Source organism: Leiobunum rupestre, chromosome 1 (assembly GCF_980474605.1).
Source record: "Leiobunum rupestre chromosome 1, qqLeiRupe1.1.hap1, whole genome shotgun sequence".
Lineage (NCBI taxonomy): Eukaryota > Metazoa > Arthropoda > Arachnida > Opiliones > Sclerosomatidae > Leiobunum > Leiobunum rupestre.
In genome coordinates, this window is record NC_143384.1 from 23,535,606 (window position 1) to 23,552,459 (window position 16,854).

At 36.5% G+C, this 16,854-nt stretch overlaps 1 protein-coding gene across 2 annotated transcripts in view; it reads left to right on the forward strand.

The window, feature by feature from the left end:
* Positions 1–16,854, forward strand: part of LOC149961886 (serine/threonine-protein phosphatase PP1-beta-like) — a 58,617-nt gene that overhangs the window by 31,996 nt on the left and 9,767 nt on the right. Inside the window, exons 1-6 of one of the 2 annotated variants that reach the window (XM_090177131.1) lie at positions 9,813–9,958; positions 10,224–10,429; positions 11,596–11,703; positions 11,916–12,004; positions 13,446–13,594; positions 13,697–13,849. In XM_090177131.1, the coding sequence (XP_090033257.1) occupies positions 9,950–9,958; positions 10,224–10,429; positions 11,596–11,703; positions 11,916–12,004; positions 13,446–13,594; positions 13,697–13,849 (714 nt within the window). In that variant the 5' untranslated portion in view covers positions 9,813–9,949. Of the gene's footprint in view, positions 1–9,812; positions 9,959–10,223; positions 10,430–11,595; positions 11,704–11,915; positions 12,005–13,445; positions 13,595–13,696; positions 13,850–16,854 lie in introns of those variants that run through there. The other variant, XM_090177121.1, reaches the window with a different exon arrangement.

Sequence of the window (16,854 nt, forward strand, 5' to 3'; positions counted from 1 at the left end):
CCCGTAAACCAATCGCACTACGGGAGTCGTCCAAGGTTATTTGAAAAAAACAAGTATCGCTAAGAGTGGACGATACTGTTCGAAAAAAGAACAAAGATAAACACGAAGTACATTTTTACGACGAAAGGTATTTTTTCACGTTTTTATAGATTAAATATGATATACTAAATATCAGTTGATAGTTTTTATTGAATTAAAAAACCAAAATTAAAAATTACTAAAATATCAAGCGCGAAAAATTACGTAACAATATCAACCGCATTAGATTGCCATTTTGAACTTTGAAGATCACGTGGTACAAACGACCTTGCAAGACTCCCTCGGGGTCTCTCGAGCTGATTGATACGCGGGGAGAAATAAAATGCACTGTGGAAGGGTATCGAAAACATGTCCTCTTAATTTACTGTCCATGAGCAGACTAACAATTTAGACAGGTTAAGCTTAATTTCTAAATTTAAGACTGGAAACATTAAAGCAGACGAAAATTAAAAATACGAAAATTCCCATTGGAGGGAGCTAAATCGTGAGCCCCGTGTGAACGATTGTGCTATTGCGAGCCACAAATATTAAATAAAAACGTATTGTTTGGTGGAAAAATGTGCACAGCATTTGGCACCAATAAAATTGCATAGTCTGATCGGCACTTCAGTTCACTATCTTACGAGTGTTCAAATTTTACTTAAAGCAATTTCTGGACTGATCAAACATTTTGGATGGATTTCAGAATAGGCTTAAAGCAACTGTCGGCTCTATCATTGCCACCTGTATTATGAAAAGACCTCTTTTATTAGAGATGGCCATGAATCTATCCGATTATTCGGAAAAAAAACGACTTTAGTGGAGAGCGTAGTGCCATCTATTAATGGCAAAGGAAGTTAGGTTCAAAATAGCCAAATGATAACGTCGTCAGAGAGCCCTTGTAGAGTATTATATTTAGACAACTTGACAACTTATACTTTATTTAGTGGGCTTTAACCTAAACTATATATCCCATGTACAAAATATTGTTTAAAATTACTGTAATTTATGTCATTGACCAATTTACAAACGATCCAATCAACGCGAGGGGTACCTATAAGTACCCGCCTTTTGGGTCAAAATGTAGCTTAACTAACTTGTTTTGATTTCGACGATAGCGACATCTGTTGAAAAAAGAGCTACATGACGTCGAGCCGACACTTACTTTAATACCAGCTCTTTTCCTCGTAACGAGCCGTGCTGAGGCCTAGTACAGGCAGTGCCGTATTTCCGCCTAGGCCAATCTAGGCCGTGGCCTAGGGGACCATCCTTGAAAGGGGCCCTCCAGTGACCGTAATTACTGTATTCGAAGGCATAAATCTATAATATCAATCTTAATTTATATTGGATAAATTCCTGGGTAGAAGATTTTGTTTTGAAATTACCAAAATGTCTCCCTGGCAGTTTACGGACGCAGCCTTAAATCGCAATGTTACATAATTGTCGCATATTTAGTCGACGATTGTTAAGAGCTTTTATTTAGTAATTTAACCGTAGAGCTCAGACTTCTACGATGAATCAGGGAAATTCAGGCACAGCCTAGTTCCAGGGATAATAGTAAATGCAGCGCGTGAAAATGGGGCCCAGACTCCTTATCTGCCTAGGGGCCCAGACTCCTTATCTGTCTAGGGGCCCGGGATCTCTAAGTCCGGCCCTGAGTACATGTACAGGCGAGTGATCAATTGCTTTTTCCTAACTTGAATAGCTTATTTATGGCCATGACGTCAAATCTACGTCATTTCACAACTAACTATCAGTAACTATTTCGACCAGAAACAAAAAGATCCCCAGAAGGATTTCTATCCTCTCCAAAACGCGTCTTATCAACTGAACTGGTTTTTATGTAGCTCATTCGTCACGAAATCAGTGTTGGAAATAAGCTTTTTAAAAATACTGGTCAATGTGACCACTATACCCCCTACTTAAAAAAAATTAACTGGTCATGACCACAATTTTCTGCCCCACCTCTCTCCCGCCCCCCTTTTATTTAACCTTTGAAAGTGAATTGTTAATAGCAGGAAATACACTTATATACCTATATAGGTATACCTCTATAGTTTCCTGCAGGAATCCATAACGCTACTTGGAATGAGTATCTCCCCATATCCCCTGTGGTATTTTGTGGCGGAACATTGTGAGAGGGGCTAAAAACGCTTATACCGCCTTAAATAAAGAAATATTCCCAAGGAGTATTCTATTTCAAATGTATTACAGCTTTTTATACCCACATTTAACATATGGAATTGTAGCTTGGGGAAACACGGCTAACTATAATATAGATAGAATGAAGAAACTTCAAAAACGCACGCTGAGAAGCATATATAATGTAGAATGGCTGTCCCCAACGAAAATACTGTTTAAAAAATGTAAAATGCTAAACATAAACCAGGTGTATAAAAACGCATGTTTAATTTTTATCTACAAAAACGCAACAAGTGATTTTAACCCATTTTTTAAAATTAATACAGCTATAAGAAATACAAGGTCAAATATATATTTAGAAATACCCCGGTGTAAAATTCAAAAAAAATACTCTCTATTTTCTATGCTGGTGTCAAATTATTTAATGAAGTTTATTCGGAAGTAAAAAATCTCCAATCACTTGCGTCGGTTAAAAAAAAATTAAAAATTTATTGTTAAATGACCTAATTTAAAAACATTTTTCCCTGTTACTTTTGTTTGGTAATTGTTATTTTTAAAAAATACTCATTTATTGTATGTTGATAACCAAATAATTGAATATTTACCAACCGGGCTATAATTAACCAAATATTGTAAATTTACTACGAATTAACAACAATAAACTTGAAACTTGAACTTAAATGACGTCAAATTCAGTGACAAACAAAGGCTTATAAGCTCCGCCTACTATGTTCCGCCACAACGGCGGGGAATCGAAGCCGTTATTCATTCCAAGTAGCGTTATGGATTCCTGTTTCCTGTTAATAGCGATTAGGAACTATAATGGTGGAAGTGATACTATTATAGTAAAGCAAGGTACGCGAAAGTTCGGAAAGTAAATAATATAGTTTGGACTTAACTAAATGAAAAGAGACTTAAAACGGTTTTAAAATTCACAATTTATTTATTTAAAAATCCAACGTTTCGGGGGAACTGTTCCTCCTTCTTCAGGTATTTTTACAAGTCTGACAGTATAATGGTAAAATTTTGGGACGAAAAAACATTTTTGCACTTTATACATAGTGGCTACTGTTCTTTAGCCGCGAGCGTTTTTTTCCCGAAACGTTGGATTTTTAAATAAATAAATTGTGAATTTTAAAACCGTTTTAAGTCTCTTTTCATTCAGTTTTTCACAATGTGCTTCTCTTCACTTCTATTGGACTTAACTAAATATAATACGCGAGTAGGATATTATTCATTGATTTTGTTTACTAACTTTGATATTTTTGGTAGGGTCGCAATGATATTTTGAAGGGGACACAGACATTTGTACCCTCCTAGATTACTGACGTGGGTACCCCGTTAAATTGCCCATCCAAATATTTCATAAATCACATCTTATTCCATAATTTTCCAAAACCCTCAGAAATATTAATTACATTATACGTACTAAATTCCTATAATTATACAAATTAAGAAAAAGGTTTTATTAAATACTGAATTAGATTTGCTAGTAGCTAAACACTGTTCTATTCAATCTATTGTCGTGAAAATCACTAGCAGTATGCCATACAAATTTAGAAAAAGCAACCAAAAACCTAAATCATCACTTTTGTACCCCACCAAAAATTTTAATTCCGCCGCCATTGAGTTGAGGGTTATGCTGATTCTATGCTTCGACCATAGATATAGGAAACGTACATAAAGGTCTAGATAAAATATTTCAAAGGGAGTGAATACGGAGGTGACAGCTAGCAGAGACGCGTAATTTCTGCCGGCTATCCTTATAAGGCGCTATCTATCCTTAAGAAAGCTCGTACTATCGTCGCGAGAGCCATTGTCTCCTGCTTAAAAATTATACTAAAAGTCACCAACAGATGGTGTCTAAAGACTACGGCCGGCGGAAAGGTCAAGCACTTAGTACTAAAATGCTAAGAGAGCTCGCGCCTTCCTCGGTATTTTATGTTAGGCTTAGACGCCCCGAAATTTATCTAGACCTTTATATACATTTCTTATATCTATGGTTTCGACTAACTGAGACATGTGAGAATCGTACGAAACTCAATTATAGACATATGGTTGAAGGAATATTTTCAGGGTCATCTTCTACCATACCATAATATGGCAATAGCCAATAGCATTTACAAAATTACCCGATAAAAATCAATAAAAATCCACAAAATCCTGTCTAGCAGACCGTCTACGTTACTCGTTTATAACTCGAACCAATAAAAACGCAGTTTTTCCGACAAAAAACCTTCGATAAAAACTAGCAATTGGAGCCGACCGAGACCCTAAAACGGAGTTTCCTTCCGGCTCAAACATATGAAAAGCACATCCTCCGCCAAACGAACAACCCCAGTTTACATCAGAAAAAAAATTCACCTTCGTACTCGAAAGAAAACTTACACAAGGCCCCCAAAACCTCGGTAGATCGTATTCAATATCAAAGGTTAAAGGCACGACTATAAGCCTTGGCCGTAACAATCCCCCCTAACGGCCTTGAAAGTCTACGTTTACCACGCCCTACAAAGGAGACCGCTAACCCGAATAAATTTGCGACCGAATTTGTGTATATTTCTTCAGGCGTTGGCGCGAACAAAAAGGACGTAAAACGTTATGCCTAACCACTAAGCCTTTGCTTTAAGAGGACAGAGGTAAAAGACTAACAAAAGTGATGAGTTATAGCATGGTTATAGCTCCGAAATGGGCGAAGCTACGAAGCGCGGTTATTTGCCGCCGCAGAAAAAGATTTCGGCATCAAATCATAGTTGGAACGTACAAAAAAATAATGCATATTAAAAAGGTCTGAATTAATAAGTCCGGGTATATCTGTATGTCGGAATTGAGATGAATTATCTTCACGTGCGATGCGCATTTTTAGTTGAGAGGGGGGGGGGGGGTGGGTAGGAGCAATTTTCGCTAATTTCGTCGTCATTTTAATTAGATTGGGGATTTAGGGAAAACGTCGAGTCTGACCTTTTAAAATTCTATGGCATTTGCGTGTAAGATTTAGTTTAGTTTGTTTTGTGGATTGACATTCATTTGAATTAATGCTTTGGTATTGTAAGGTAAAACCGCATATTTTAAAGATTTTCAGATTGGATTTTATTTGTTAAATTACATCAATGTTTTTGTCGCTGCCAGGTGGTACTAAACTAAATTTCTCCGAGAGGTCGGACATTCACCAAAAATGTGTACGGGATTTTGAAATCCGGGATTTCAAGATGAATTTCAAGATTTTTTAACTTTTAATTAACTAATAAAATTAATTAATTAATAATAAATAAATAATCAATTAATAATAAATAAATAATCAATTAATAATAAATAAATAATCAATTAATAATAAATAAATAATCAATTAATAATAAATAAATAATCAATTAATAATAAATAAATAATCAATTAATAATAAATAAATAATCAATTAATAATAAATAAATAATCAATTAATAATAAATAAATAATCAATTAATAATAAATAAATAATCAATTAATAATAAATAAATAATCAATTAATAATAAATAAATAATCAATTAATAATAAATAAATAATCAATTAATAATAAATAAATAATCAATTAATAATAAATAAATAATCAATTAATAATAAATAAATAATCAATTAATAATAAATAAATAATCAATTAATAATAAATAAATAATCAATTAATAATAAATAAATAATCAATTAATAATAAATAAATAATCAATTAATAAATGAAAAATAATAAATTAATTATTAATAAATAAATAATCAATTAATAAATGATACTTGAAAATTCTACTTTTACATATTTTTTGTATACTATTCAAAATTTAAAAATTAATTTTCCGTTTCACTTTTAATTTCCGAAGTTACGTTTAAAAAAATATCCCTTTATAGAAAAATAGAGATACCATTTATATTAATATTTGTTGAGAATAACAGATATGCAAACAAATCCCAGTAATCAAAGAATATTAAACGGGGGGGGGCAAGCGAATACCGGCGCCCGCATCTTCATTTTCACAGGTTTTAATTAATATTATAGCGGTCTATAACCGGGGTGGTTGAACCCTTCGCTAATTTGCCATTTAATTAAGTACGTTAACCTCCTCCAATCTTCCCTTGTCTAGTCCGAAAAATTCGTGCGCACGCTTCAGAATCGAAATATTTCGAGGTTGACTGGACCGTCGATAGATGGCGCTCTTAATTTGAAAGACGTTTCCGGGCTCCGTTTGCTCAGGCCTTAATGGTCACCGACCCAATTAAGGACGCTATGCGACCCCTTTCAACTCGCCTTTGACGGAACTTGACGCATCGACGAACATTTAGCAGCGCGTCTTTTAGCGAGAAGGAAATAACAACGGTTAACAAGTAGGCGCTAGGACTCGTCTGGAATTAGCTAAGCCTTGGCTCTAATTTAAGCCTCAGACAGTCTTGTTGTTGTTGTTGTTGGCCATTATAGGGCTCGGTTTTTTGCGAAGCTTTCAAGTTAGAATTTGACCCAATTGTGGTCAGTGGGGAAACGTCGCGAATCTGAGAAAGTGACACTTTTAGGTTGATGGGTCGCGGAATTTAGCTAAGCGAGTAAACTTAATTTAATTAGGAATGCGGCCCGAATTGATAAAATGTAAATAAGCATTTATTTCAACGCTGTGTTACCCCGAATTATTTGTTTTGGGCCATTTATTTCAACTCTGTTCTATTTTGTGCTGTTGAAACAGACACGCTTTTCGCGAAACGATGCCAAACACGGTTGGATATAAGGATATTTTTGTTAGTAGTCAGCGTGACTAGTGAGCCTCCTATCTTAATTTATTTTAGTAGTCACTGACTAGTGGGGGTAAAATGGGGGTTTAAAAACAGCCAACATTTTGCTTTACCCGTCAGAATTAAAATCGGAGTTACATGACTTTGTCCAATCACAATTGTTTTAAATAAAATGGAACTGATAAATGATGAATTTATGATACGCCATTTTCAACAATATTTATGAATATTTAGGTCAAATTTACTAGTGAGCCCCCAGATTTAGATTAATTTTAATATTTTAATTTATTTTAGTAGTAAAATGGCGTGACTAGACAAAGTGTCTTATGTCCAACCCTGATGCCAACTACGAAAAGAAAAGATATGAAAGCGAACGCCATCTGTTGTTAAAGAAACGAAGTAGTCTAGTTTTAAAGGAATTAGCAATAAGTAGTCAACGCGAAATGAGGGGTTTTCGTCTGCTAAGCAAACGCTTCACGTTCTAAAAATGCAAAACCAACAACTAATGAACTTCTCGCGTTTGTAGAGTTCGTATTAACAGGACTTACTACAGACTTGTCCAAAACTATGGACACTGTATCTCTAACCGGACGGGAAAAGCTGTAGCTTCCACCATACAAAATCAAGAATTTTGGAAGTTTCGGGCTGTCAAGGCCATATAATTCGTCACGTCGTCGACAAATCGTTCCGTTTGAAATGGGGGTTTACATTCTTCCGAATGACCTTGACGGCCCTGCGAATCGAGTACGGCCGACTATTTCAGCTAATACGAAGTAGGACGCAAACGGACAGTGATGGGTACCTCTTTTAGGCTGCTTTTCCCGTCCGGTTAGAGATACAGTGTCCATGCCAAAACATAGGGTTATTTTCATAAATGCAAAATTTAACCATGGTTATTTTAAACTAGTAAATAGTAAGTAATATACTATAGAGACAGATACTTCATGGTTTAAAATACACTTTTATTAAAAAGAATATTGGGGAAGCTTTTCGAGCCCACTCGCTCCTTTTCAACCCAGATAGAAATGGGTTATTTTCTTCAAAGTTCTCAAAGCATCCTCTGGAGGGGAGCAAGACATTCCGGGATGATGTTTTTGAAGCGGGTTTTAACAATTTAATTGGAGAGTAGCTAGTTCCTCGCTACCTGTTGCTCAGAGGACAGGGGCGGAACGACGGAATTGGCAGCCAGTTTCGGTTAAAACAAAATGTAAGAGATAATTGTAGCAGTTAAGGGGGAAGAATACAGTAAAAGCCTCTTTTTCGTTCAAGCTAAACGTTTCTGTTTTAACAATTACATCATTGAATTATATTTTTCTTATTAGGCTGAACCTTTCTCTAGTGCCTGAAATCATTTTGATAATTCTAAAATTAATAGTTAAAGAGATATAAAGTCCTAACTAAAGGGTAGTTTGTCCGCTTGCCCAACTTGTTTAGCTCTGGGGTCCGAATTAAAACGTAATAACTTAATTACTTTTAAATTTTAAATTGTTAAAATTATTTTAGTCACTAAACAAGAGGCTGTTCTACACTTAAATATTAAATTTATAAGTTAAAATACAAAATTAAAAGAGTTCAGCTTGAAATAGCGCGAAAGTAGACAATGGCCACTGTAGTCTTTCCCCTTAAGCAAAAAGAGCTGAGAATGCCTTTTTTTAAATAATTATTATTTTTAATGATCCTGGAAACTTTTCCGTATTTTTGGCAAAAAGAACAAAAAGGTTTCCATGATTAGCCTAATATTGTTTGCAAATTTAAATTTCGCGGCATTTTCGCCTCATTGTTCGAATCCAAATGTAAAACTAAACCACTAGACTTAAAAAACTTCAAGTGTTGGTTGCACGAAAAGTCGATAGTAATAAAATCGAACGAATGAGAGCTTGTTTTGAAGACCTGGAAGTTTTCTTTCCAAAAATGTCGAAACAAACTAATTTCGGGTCCGAAACTAACCCTTTTGCACGAGCAAATCGAAGCTGTAGTTTTATTCCTCAAGTAGAAGGAACTGAATTGGAGGGATTCTGTTTACTTGTACAAGTTTTCAAACCCGAGATTTTTAATCAAAATATTAGGCTTATTATCGAAATAATAACAAGACGTTTTTATGAAGAATGTAATAATAACAGTCTTACAAGACTTGCTTCTAGGGCTGTGCGAGTAGTCGATCATCATCGAGTACCCGACATATTTTTATTGCAATACTCGTCGATTATCGAGTATCGAAAATTTACATATTCGGGTACTCGAATACTCGAATAAGCCGCCTTGCTGAATTCGTCGGGTTATTATTTTCCCCATCTATTTAAATGATACTTTACGTGATCAACTCCCTTCGTTCAACGACTTCAGGGACGCTCATTCGGCTATTTCCCCCGAGCGAAAACCAGCCTAATCTGGCTATGTAATTGGTTAATATATTGAATAATAATAAAAAAATAAGGGCCTATAAAGGACTGAAAATAAAGTGAAAAAGGATTAACTTCTTACTGTTGGATAAAAGAGTGTAAAATAAGTACTTAAACACTCCACGAAAGGACTGAATTTGGGGAGCAGAAGGTTTAAATATGTTCTATGATAAAACCCTGAATGGTCGTAAATATTGGAAAAGGTTTTAACCACGTTTAAAAATAAAATCCACTATTGTACAGTTTGAAAAAATTAATTTGCGCGCTACGCACGTTTCGACTCGATCGCACTGACGAAGACTCGTGCGATCGAGTCGAAACGTGCGTAGGGGGGCAAATTAAATTTTTCAAACTGTACAATAGTGGATTTTATTTTTAAACTTAGTTATATGTACAAGGCTTAGCCAGTTTTCCATTGTTTTAACCACCTTAGAGGTCTAAATTAAAACCTTTATTTTTAACAGTGCAGAGCTGGGATAATTCTACGAGCAACAAACCCAAGGAGAACGCAGCTAGCCTTTAAACACGCTGACGCAGTGTTGTGTACAAATATAACTGGACGAACCTTTACGCTGAACGTTTTACGGAAAAGGGGAAGACAATTTCCGAATTTTCCCCTTCCGACGCCAGCAGGCGCTGAAGTGTCTAACCAATGAAAAATGTACGCAAGAAAATACACGAATTTTGACGGGTTGCGTTCTCCTGGTGTGGGGTGCTGTGTTTGTTGTTCTTTGTTAAAATCCTAGAATATGATTGGTCCGATCTGTTATATCACGAGGAGCTACTAAATTTTTACTAACATTTTTCAAACGTGGGCGTGGTCCCTTAAGACCCCTGACTAAACCAAGATTGAAATCGTGTTCAATTGATTGAAACTCGGTATTTAGAGCCTTATTGACTAATAAAGATCCTTGATCTCTTCTTAGGTCCAGTTGGCCGAATTCCAAATCCGTCAGTTATGTCAAGTGTCCAGGGAGATATTTCTGCAGCAACCCATGCTGGTGGAGCTGGAGGCACCCGTCAACATCGTCGGGGACATCCACGGACAGTACCACGACTTGCTCAGGCATTTCGACAAAATCGGTTACCCTCCTGATGCCAATTACTTGTTCCTCGGGGACTACGTCGACCGGTAAGACAATTACTTCGGGTCATTACTAGAATTATCATCAACTGATTAGCTTTAAAGTAAATATAACCCTAGATTTTTGGTGTGGATTGCTTTCCCTTTAAGCGCGTTTTAAAAGGAATAGATATTTCTTGCGAGTGAAATTGAATTCTTGCTCAAATTGTTAGGGGTCTTCCACAAAGAAATACGTTGATATTATGTTCCTTTAAGCATTCATGAAGGTATTATAACGTCCAACGCGTTTTTTAGTGAAGAACCAAAAACATTTTGGATACTACCTCGGTCACACAATACGCCATAGGAGGGAGTAGAAAATGTTGAAACTCTTTAGCCAGGACTACTGAAATGCTAGATGTTATATTCCCTTTGGCAGGAATCCATACCTCTACTTGGAATGCATATCCTGGCGTATCGCGTATGGTAAGATCACTCTGACGGCTTTGGCCTCGCCTACGAGAGAAAAAATACCCTCTGCGCGCGCTCCCCTCTCACGTTGTTGTTTGTTAAGTTAGCATAGTGACGTCAAAAAAAACGTCAGCCACATCGAGACGAAAATCTGCCGCGATTAGTATTCCAAGTAGAGGTATGCTGATTGGCAACAGACGCAATGTTTCCAGTTCGGTTTAGCTAAATTTCCCGAGAGGCTGATTACTTCCCGTAGTCGCTGTACAAGATTGTAGCTTTGATTGAAAGTTATGAGGTAATTGCATGATTAAAGATTTTGAATTACCGAATTAAGAGTAGGAATCGAAAGGCCTTTCAGGTATTTGAATATTTCGTTTATTAATGAGATAAAACGTACATCCGCCATATTAAAAATAATTTGAGAGAGAGGGAGAAAGAGAGAAGCACAATGTTGCCAGCACTATTCACTTTAATTTCCCCTTAACATTTGCTCTTACCTCCGAAATTGAAATTCAAAAATGACAGCAAGGTTATAAATATACAATGTGAAAAATTACCGTACATGATAATTAGTATTTTTAGTGAACATTAAGCCACCTAGTGTGCAACGCGAGAAGTTAACTTAGCTGTTTGGATTTTCGACGATTTTCCATTTAATAAAAAGACGCAAATCCGGCATCTAGGTGAATTTATCGCGTTTCCCACTAGGTGTCTCTAAGATAAATGAAAAAGGCGAATTACAAATATTAAATTTAATTACCTAGGGGTAAATATTCGTTGGAGACGATATGCCTGGTCCTAGCCTACAAAATCAAATACCCAAACAATTTCTTCCTACTAAGAGGGAATCATGAATGTGCCAGCATCAATAGGTAAGTTTAAAGAGGAAGATTTTCACTCTGAATAGGCTGCAGATGGCGCCACATGTTCTAGCTAACACGCGTCAAGCGCCTTTATTAAATAGAAGCGGGAAAGACCCCTAGTGTTGTGTCGCGCCATCTATAGCCTATTCGGAGTAAAAATAATTTTCAATGTATTGAATGAAAATAAATAAATTTAATCGTAATTAATATGTTAATTAAAGGATATACGGTTTTTACGACGAATGTAAGAGGAGATACAGTATCAAATTATGGAAAACATTCACAGACTGTTTCAATTGTCTACCAATAGGTTGGCGTCTTTTTTTTTAACTAAAACCAGAAGCCTCTAACTCGCCCAAAATCATGAAACGTCTCATTTTCGTACTAGAGGTATTCGGAGGGATACAGATTTGTTAAGGCGATATGTGGCCAGAAAAAATAGTCCTCTCGATATATTCATACCGAGGGACTTCGGGTGTACAAATCAGCTGTGAAATCACTTGAAATCACGTAAATTTAGTAGCTTTAATAACTTTAATCAATTAAATATTGAAATCTGAAATCAGGTGTACAAAATTTCTAACATTGGATGATTGGATAGCCCCTCGATTCATACGAGAGCAGTTGTGTACAGTGTGAGAAATAAGGCACTATCACAGGCCAATTTCCAGTTTAAAAATTATCTGGGCCAGTTTAAAAATTTAATGCTTGGGGTGTTAGTGGCCCTGGTGACCACTTAATTAATTCAAAGTTTTTTCCCTTCAAGATTTTAGTTCTTTAAATAAATACTATATTAATCCCTAAAATTGTTTGGTATTTGCTTCTATGCTGTGTGCTTGGTCTTATGTCAATTGCGTGTATGGTTGTGTAGCTGATTAAAATATTTGAAAAATGCAGACGATTCTTTACATTTTAGCTCGTAGAATTCCCATAGGATTTTGCAGGGGATTTTAAATTTTAAGAAACTCGCCTCGTTTTGATTGAATTTGGTAATTTCTACATTATAAAGGTAATAACTGTTAAACTATTATTTGATATCATAAATATCTATAAATATACATACTAATGAACTATAATCGTGATTCTGAAGGCGATATCTCCGTATAATTTTCTCAATACGCTTTGAAAAACCTTAAGCCTTGCCCGCCTTTCGCGTTTAAAGTTTTAAACATTGAATTGGGAATAATACTGCTAGAATTACAATTACCATTTCGGTTGCCATGGTTACGCGGGACCTGTTCTGAGAAGACTGTACGATATTCATCTTTATAATTGGGCGGTAGCGCCATCTATATTTCGTAAAGTTATATGATTCGCGCAAAAATTCAATTGCAATATAGTTGCCACCACTAGAGACAGATGCCGCCACGGTTGAACGATATAGTTTAAAAAGTCTCCATATTGAACGAAATTGGTCCCGCGCTAGCCGGATTTATTTGTACCTCTATTTATTCCCAACTCAATGGTTTTAAACCAAGGATGATCTATACCTACGTTTCAGGTTTGCCAACCGACGTTTTCGAGAGAAAACTACTTTTTCGCTACAAAGACTAAATATAGCACTCACTAGATTCGCTAGTCCTAGGCCGTGTTAATTTCTTCTTTGCTCCGTGTCGAAAACAAGACGTTTCAAAAGTTTTATGTTGGTGGTATAGGGAGTTAGAGGCTACTCTTATTATAGGCTTCTGCTAAAACTCAATTTAGCAAAATATTTAATTAAAAATTAATGAATGAAATTAATGAACTTAAAGCTGCCTTAATCGAGGGAACAATATTCTGCATGCACGGTGGACTATCACCCGAATTAGTGAGCCTAAAACAGCTTCGAGAAATACCCCGTCCAACTGATGTGCCCGATCATGGATTACTTTGCGACTTACTATGGTCCGATCCAGATGAGGTAGGTCCCTTCCTTGCTCCGTTTTTGATTAGCAACCAAGGAGGATTTAAGACAGAGTGTTGGTTTCTAATTTGGCGCTGTTTCTGTCGTGGTCGTTGTCAGGACATAACTGGCTGGGGCGAGAACGACAGGGGAGTATCGTATACATTCGGGGGTGACGTGGTGAGGTCGTTTCTGCAGAAGCACGACTGCACGCTGGTCGTCAGAGCGCACCAGGTCGTCGAGGACGGATATCAGTTTTTCCAAAAAAGACAGGTCAGTCTCTGCCATATTCTCTCTTTCATAGAAGTTCAAAAGATATTTTTGAAGTTATCTCTCTCGATGGGGTGATGGAGTGGTTAGTATTTTCCCCTCGCAGCGAGAGGAGCCGCGTTCCAGGGGCGTAGGAACCGGGAGGGGCAGGGGGGGAATTGCCCCTCCCTAGAATTTTGCTGGGAGGGGCAACTAATGTTATTGCCCCCTCCAACTTTTTGGTCAGTTGCAATCTTCAAAAGGCTCAAATTATCATTTTAAAAGCATATAAAGCTTATAGAACCTCAACTGTGTTTAAATTTCAGTCTTTTCACGCCAATTTGCATAGTAGTAAAATGTACCCATGCATTCGGAGAAGCTACACTCCATTAAAAATTCAAAACCATTCTCCAGACCCCTTTCCGTTTCTCTTTGCCCCCTCCAACTTCTAGAACGTTCCTACGCCCCTGCCGCGTTCGATCCCAGCTTGGGGCACTGGGTGAAAACTCGGAACCACTCCTTCCGCGTTTTGGTTGCCATGTCTCTCATTACTGTTTAAGGGGTTTTCCTACGACCTCTTCCATAAAAACTTGTTGAGATTAACGGTAATAGTGAGTGTAGGGAGCTGTTGGCTCGCGTGGCATCTAGGAGCAACAAACACAAGGAGAACGCAACTAGCCTTTAAACACGATAACGCAGTGTTGTGTACAAATTTCATTGGGCGAACCCTTACGCTGCATGTTTTACAGAAGGTGGGAAGACAATTTCTGAATTTTCCCCTTCCGACGGCAGCAGGCGCTAAAGCGTCGAACCAAGGAAAACTGTACGCAAGAAAATCCACGACTTTTGACGGGTTGCGTTCGTTTTGTGTAGGGTGCTGTGTTTGTTGCTCCTAAGTGGCATGAAGGGCTTGTCACCACCCTCCTACGCATTGTAACCCGACCACCTGAATTAATGGCATTAAAAGTTTCTCGAAGACTTGGACTTAAGGTAGTGCTAAGGGTTATTAGCTTTGCTGGTTATTAAGTCAATCAATTTCTATTGGGCGCGAATTTTTTACCAAATTTCCAGGAAGCTCAGTCAAATGAAAATTAAATTACTTATATTAAAAGTAGGATTTTATTTTTCAATTTACAGGATTACATTGAACACGAAATTGGATTACTTAGGATTAGAGTTGTTAATTTTCTGGGAAAATAAAAAAAATAAACAAAAATTACTTTTTAAGGGTTTTTAATGCTTTTATGATAAAACTAGTCTAGATGTTTAGTTTTACTTTCAGATTCGAAAAAAATGAGGTGGAAATTTAAATTTGCAAACAATTTTATAATCATGGAAAAATACGGAAAATTTTACGACTCTGCATTTAATAATATCGGACTAAAATATTTCGAATATAGTATTCCAGCTTCAAATAAGATTTCAATAAGAAATTAACGCTTAGTTTTAATTAAATTATTTAACAATAATTTTTTACTTGTCACCAGAGGCGCGAAAACAAGCAACGGCAGTCGTACACCGGTAGATGGAGTTGAGATAGTTTTCGGTCGTGAAACACACCACTATATAATTAGATATTTAAGAAACAAATACAAACTCTAACTTATACAGTAGAATATCAAGGTTGAGTCATGGACTACACAATATTTAGAGGGACGCACCCGTAATATATATCAACACAGTATTCGTAGCTAGCTTAAGAACGAAAGGCACCTTTTCTCCAAATTCACCATAAGCTATACGCGACTTAGAAGACGCCATGTTTGTTAGAAATGAACTATAATTTCAGCGAACTTAACTTTCCCCGTATAATGTGGCAAATAGTGGTAAATACCGACATGGCTAGAATGCCAAATAGTGGCAAATAATAAATTTTAATAAAAATAAAAAAACATACCAAAGAAAAATATATTTTAGACAAATATACTGGATTAGTTGCCAGGTTTTGGCCATATTTACCACTTTTTGCCATAGTTGCCATTTTTTGCCATATTTACCACTTTTTGCCATAGTTGCCATTTTTTGCCATATTTACCACTTTTTGCGATATTTACCACTTTTTGCCATAGTACCCAATTTTGCCATATTTACCACTTTTTCCCATAGTAGCCGCTTTTTGCCCAATTTACCACTTTTTGCCATAGTTGCCACTTTTTGCGCTATTTACCATTTTTTGCCACAGTGGCCACTTTTTGCCATATTTACCACTTTTTGCCATAGTTGCCACTTTTTGCCATATTTACCACTTTTTGCCATATTTACCACTTTTTGCCATAGTTGCCACTTTTTGCCATAGTTGCCACTTTTTGCCATATTTACCACTTTTTGCCATAGTTGCCACTTTTTGCCATATTTACCACTTTTTGCCATAGTTGCCACTTTTTGCCATATTTACCACTTTTGGCCATAGTTGCCACTTTTTGCCATATTTACCACTTTTTGCCACTGACATGGACTTTATTCTAAAAAAGTGACATTTATGTAACACTGCGCACGTTCCTCGACTAATTTATGGGCTCACCACGTATTACCTCAAAAATACTTCCAATATAAATCAATCTTCATGAAATTCCCCCAAAAACCATAATGGGATAAAAAAAAAATCCAATCCCAAAATAAAACTGGATAGGATAAAGGTCACATAATATATCTATTGGATCACAATTACCCAATCGAGTCACGAACGTTCACAAAAATTCCGTAAGTGGTTGCCGATCAAATTTCCATCGCCAAGTAAGCCTGTCACGCGCCTTAAAAAAACCAGAAATGGACGAGGTGTGCGCACAGCGAATTCAAAGGCGGCACGAACCCCTTTTCCGACACTAGACCCGGGAAAAAGATGAAAGTTTATGGGTCTCCGGATAAGCACGTAACTGAGAAAGCAACTTTGTTCCACTAACAAAGTAATTAACAAAGTGCTATATTAGCCTCACCCACACACACGCTCCGACGAAATTGGTTAAATGGTTCGCGCTTTGCGGTATTCTTAACGCCGGAGGTAAATTAATTTGTGTAATTGATTACATAGA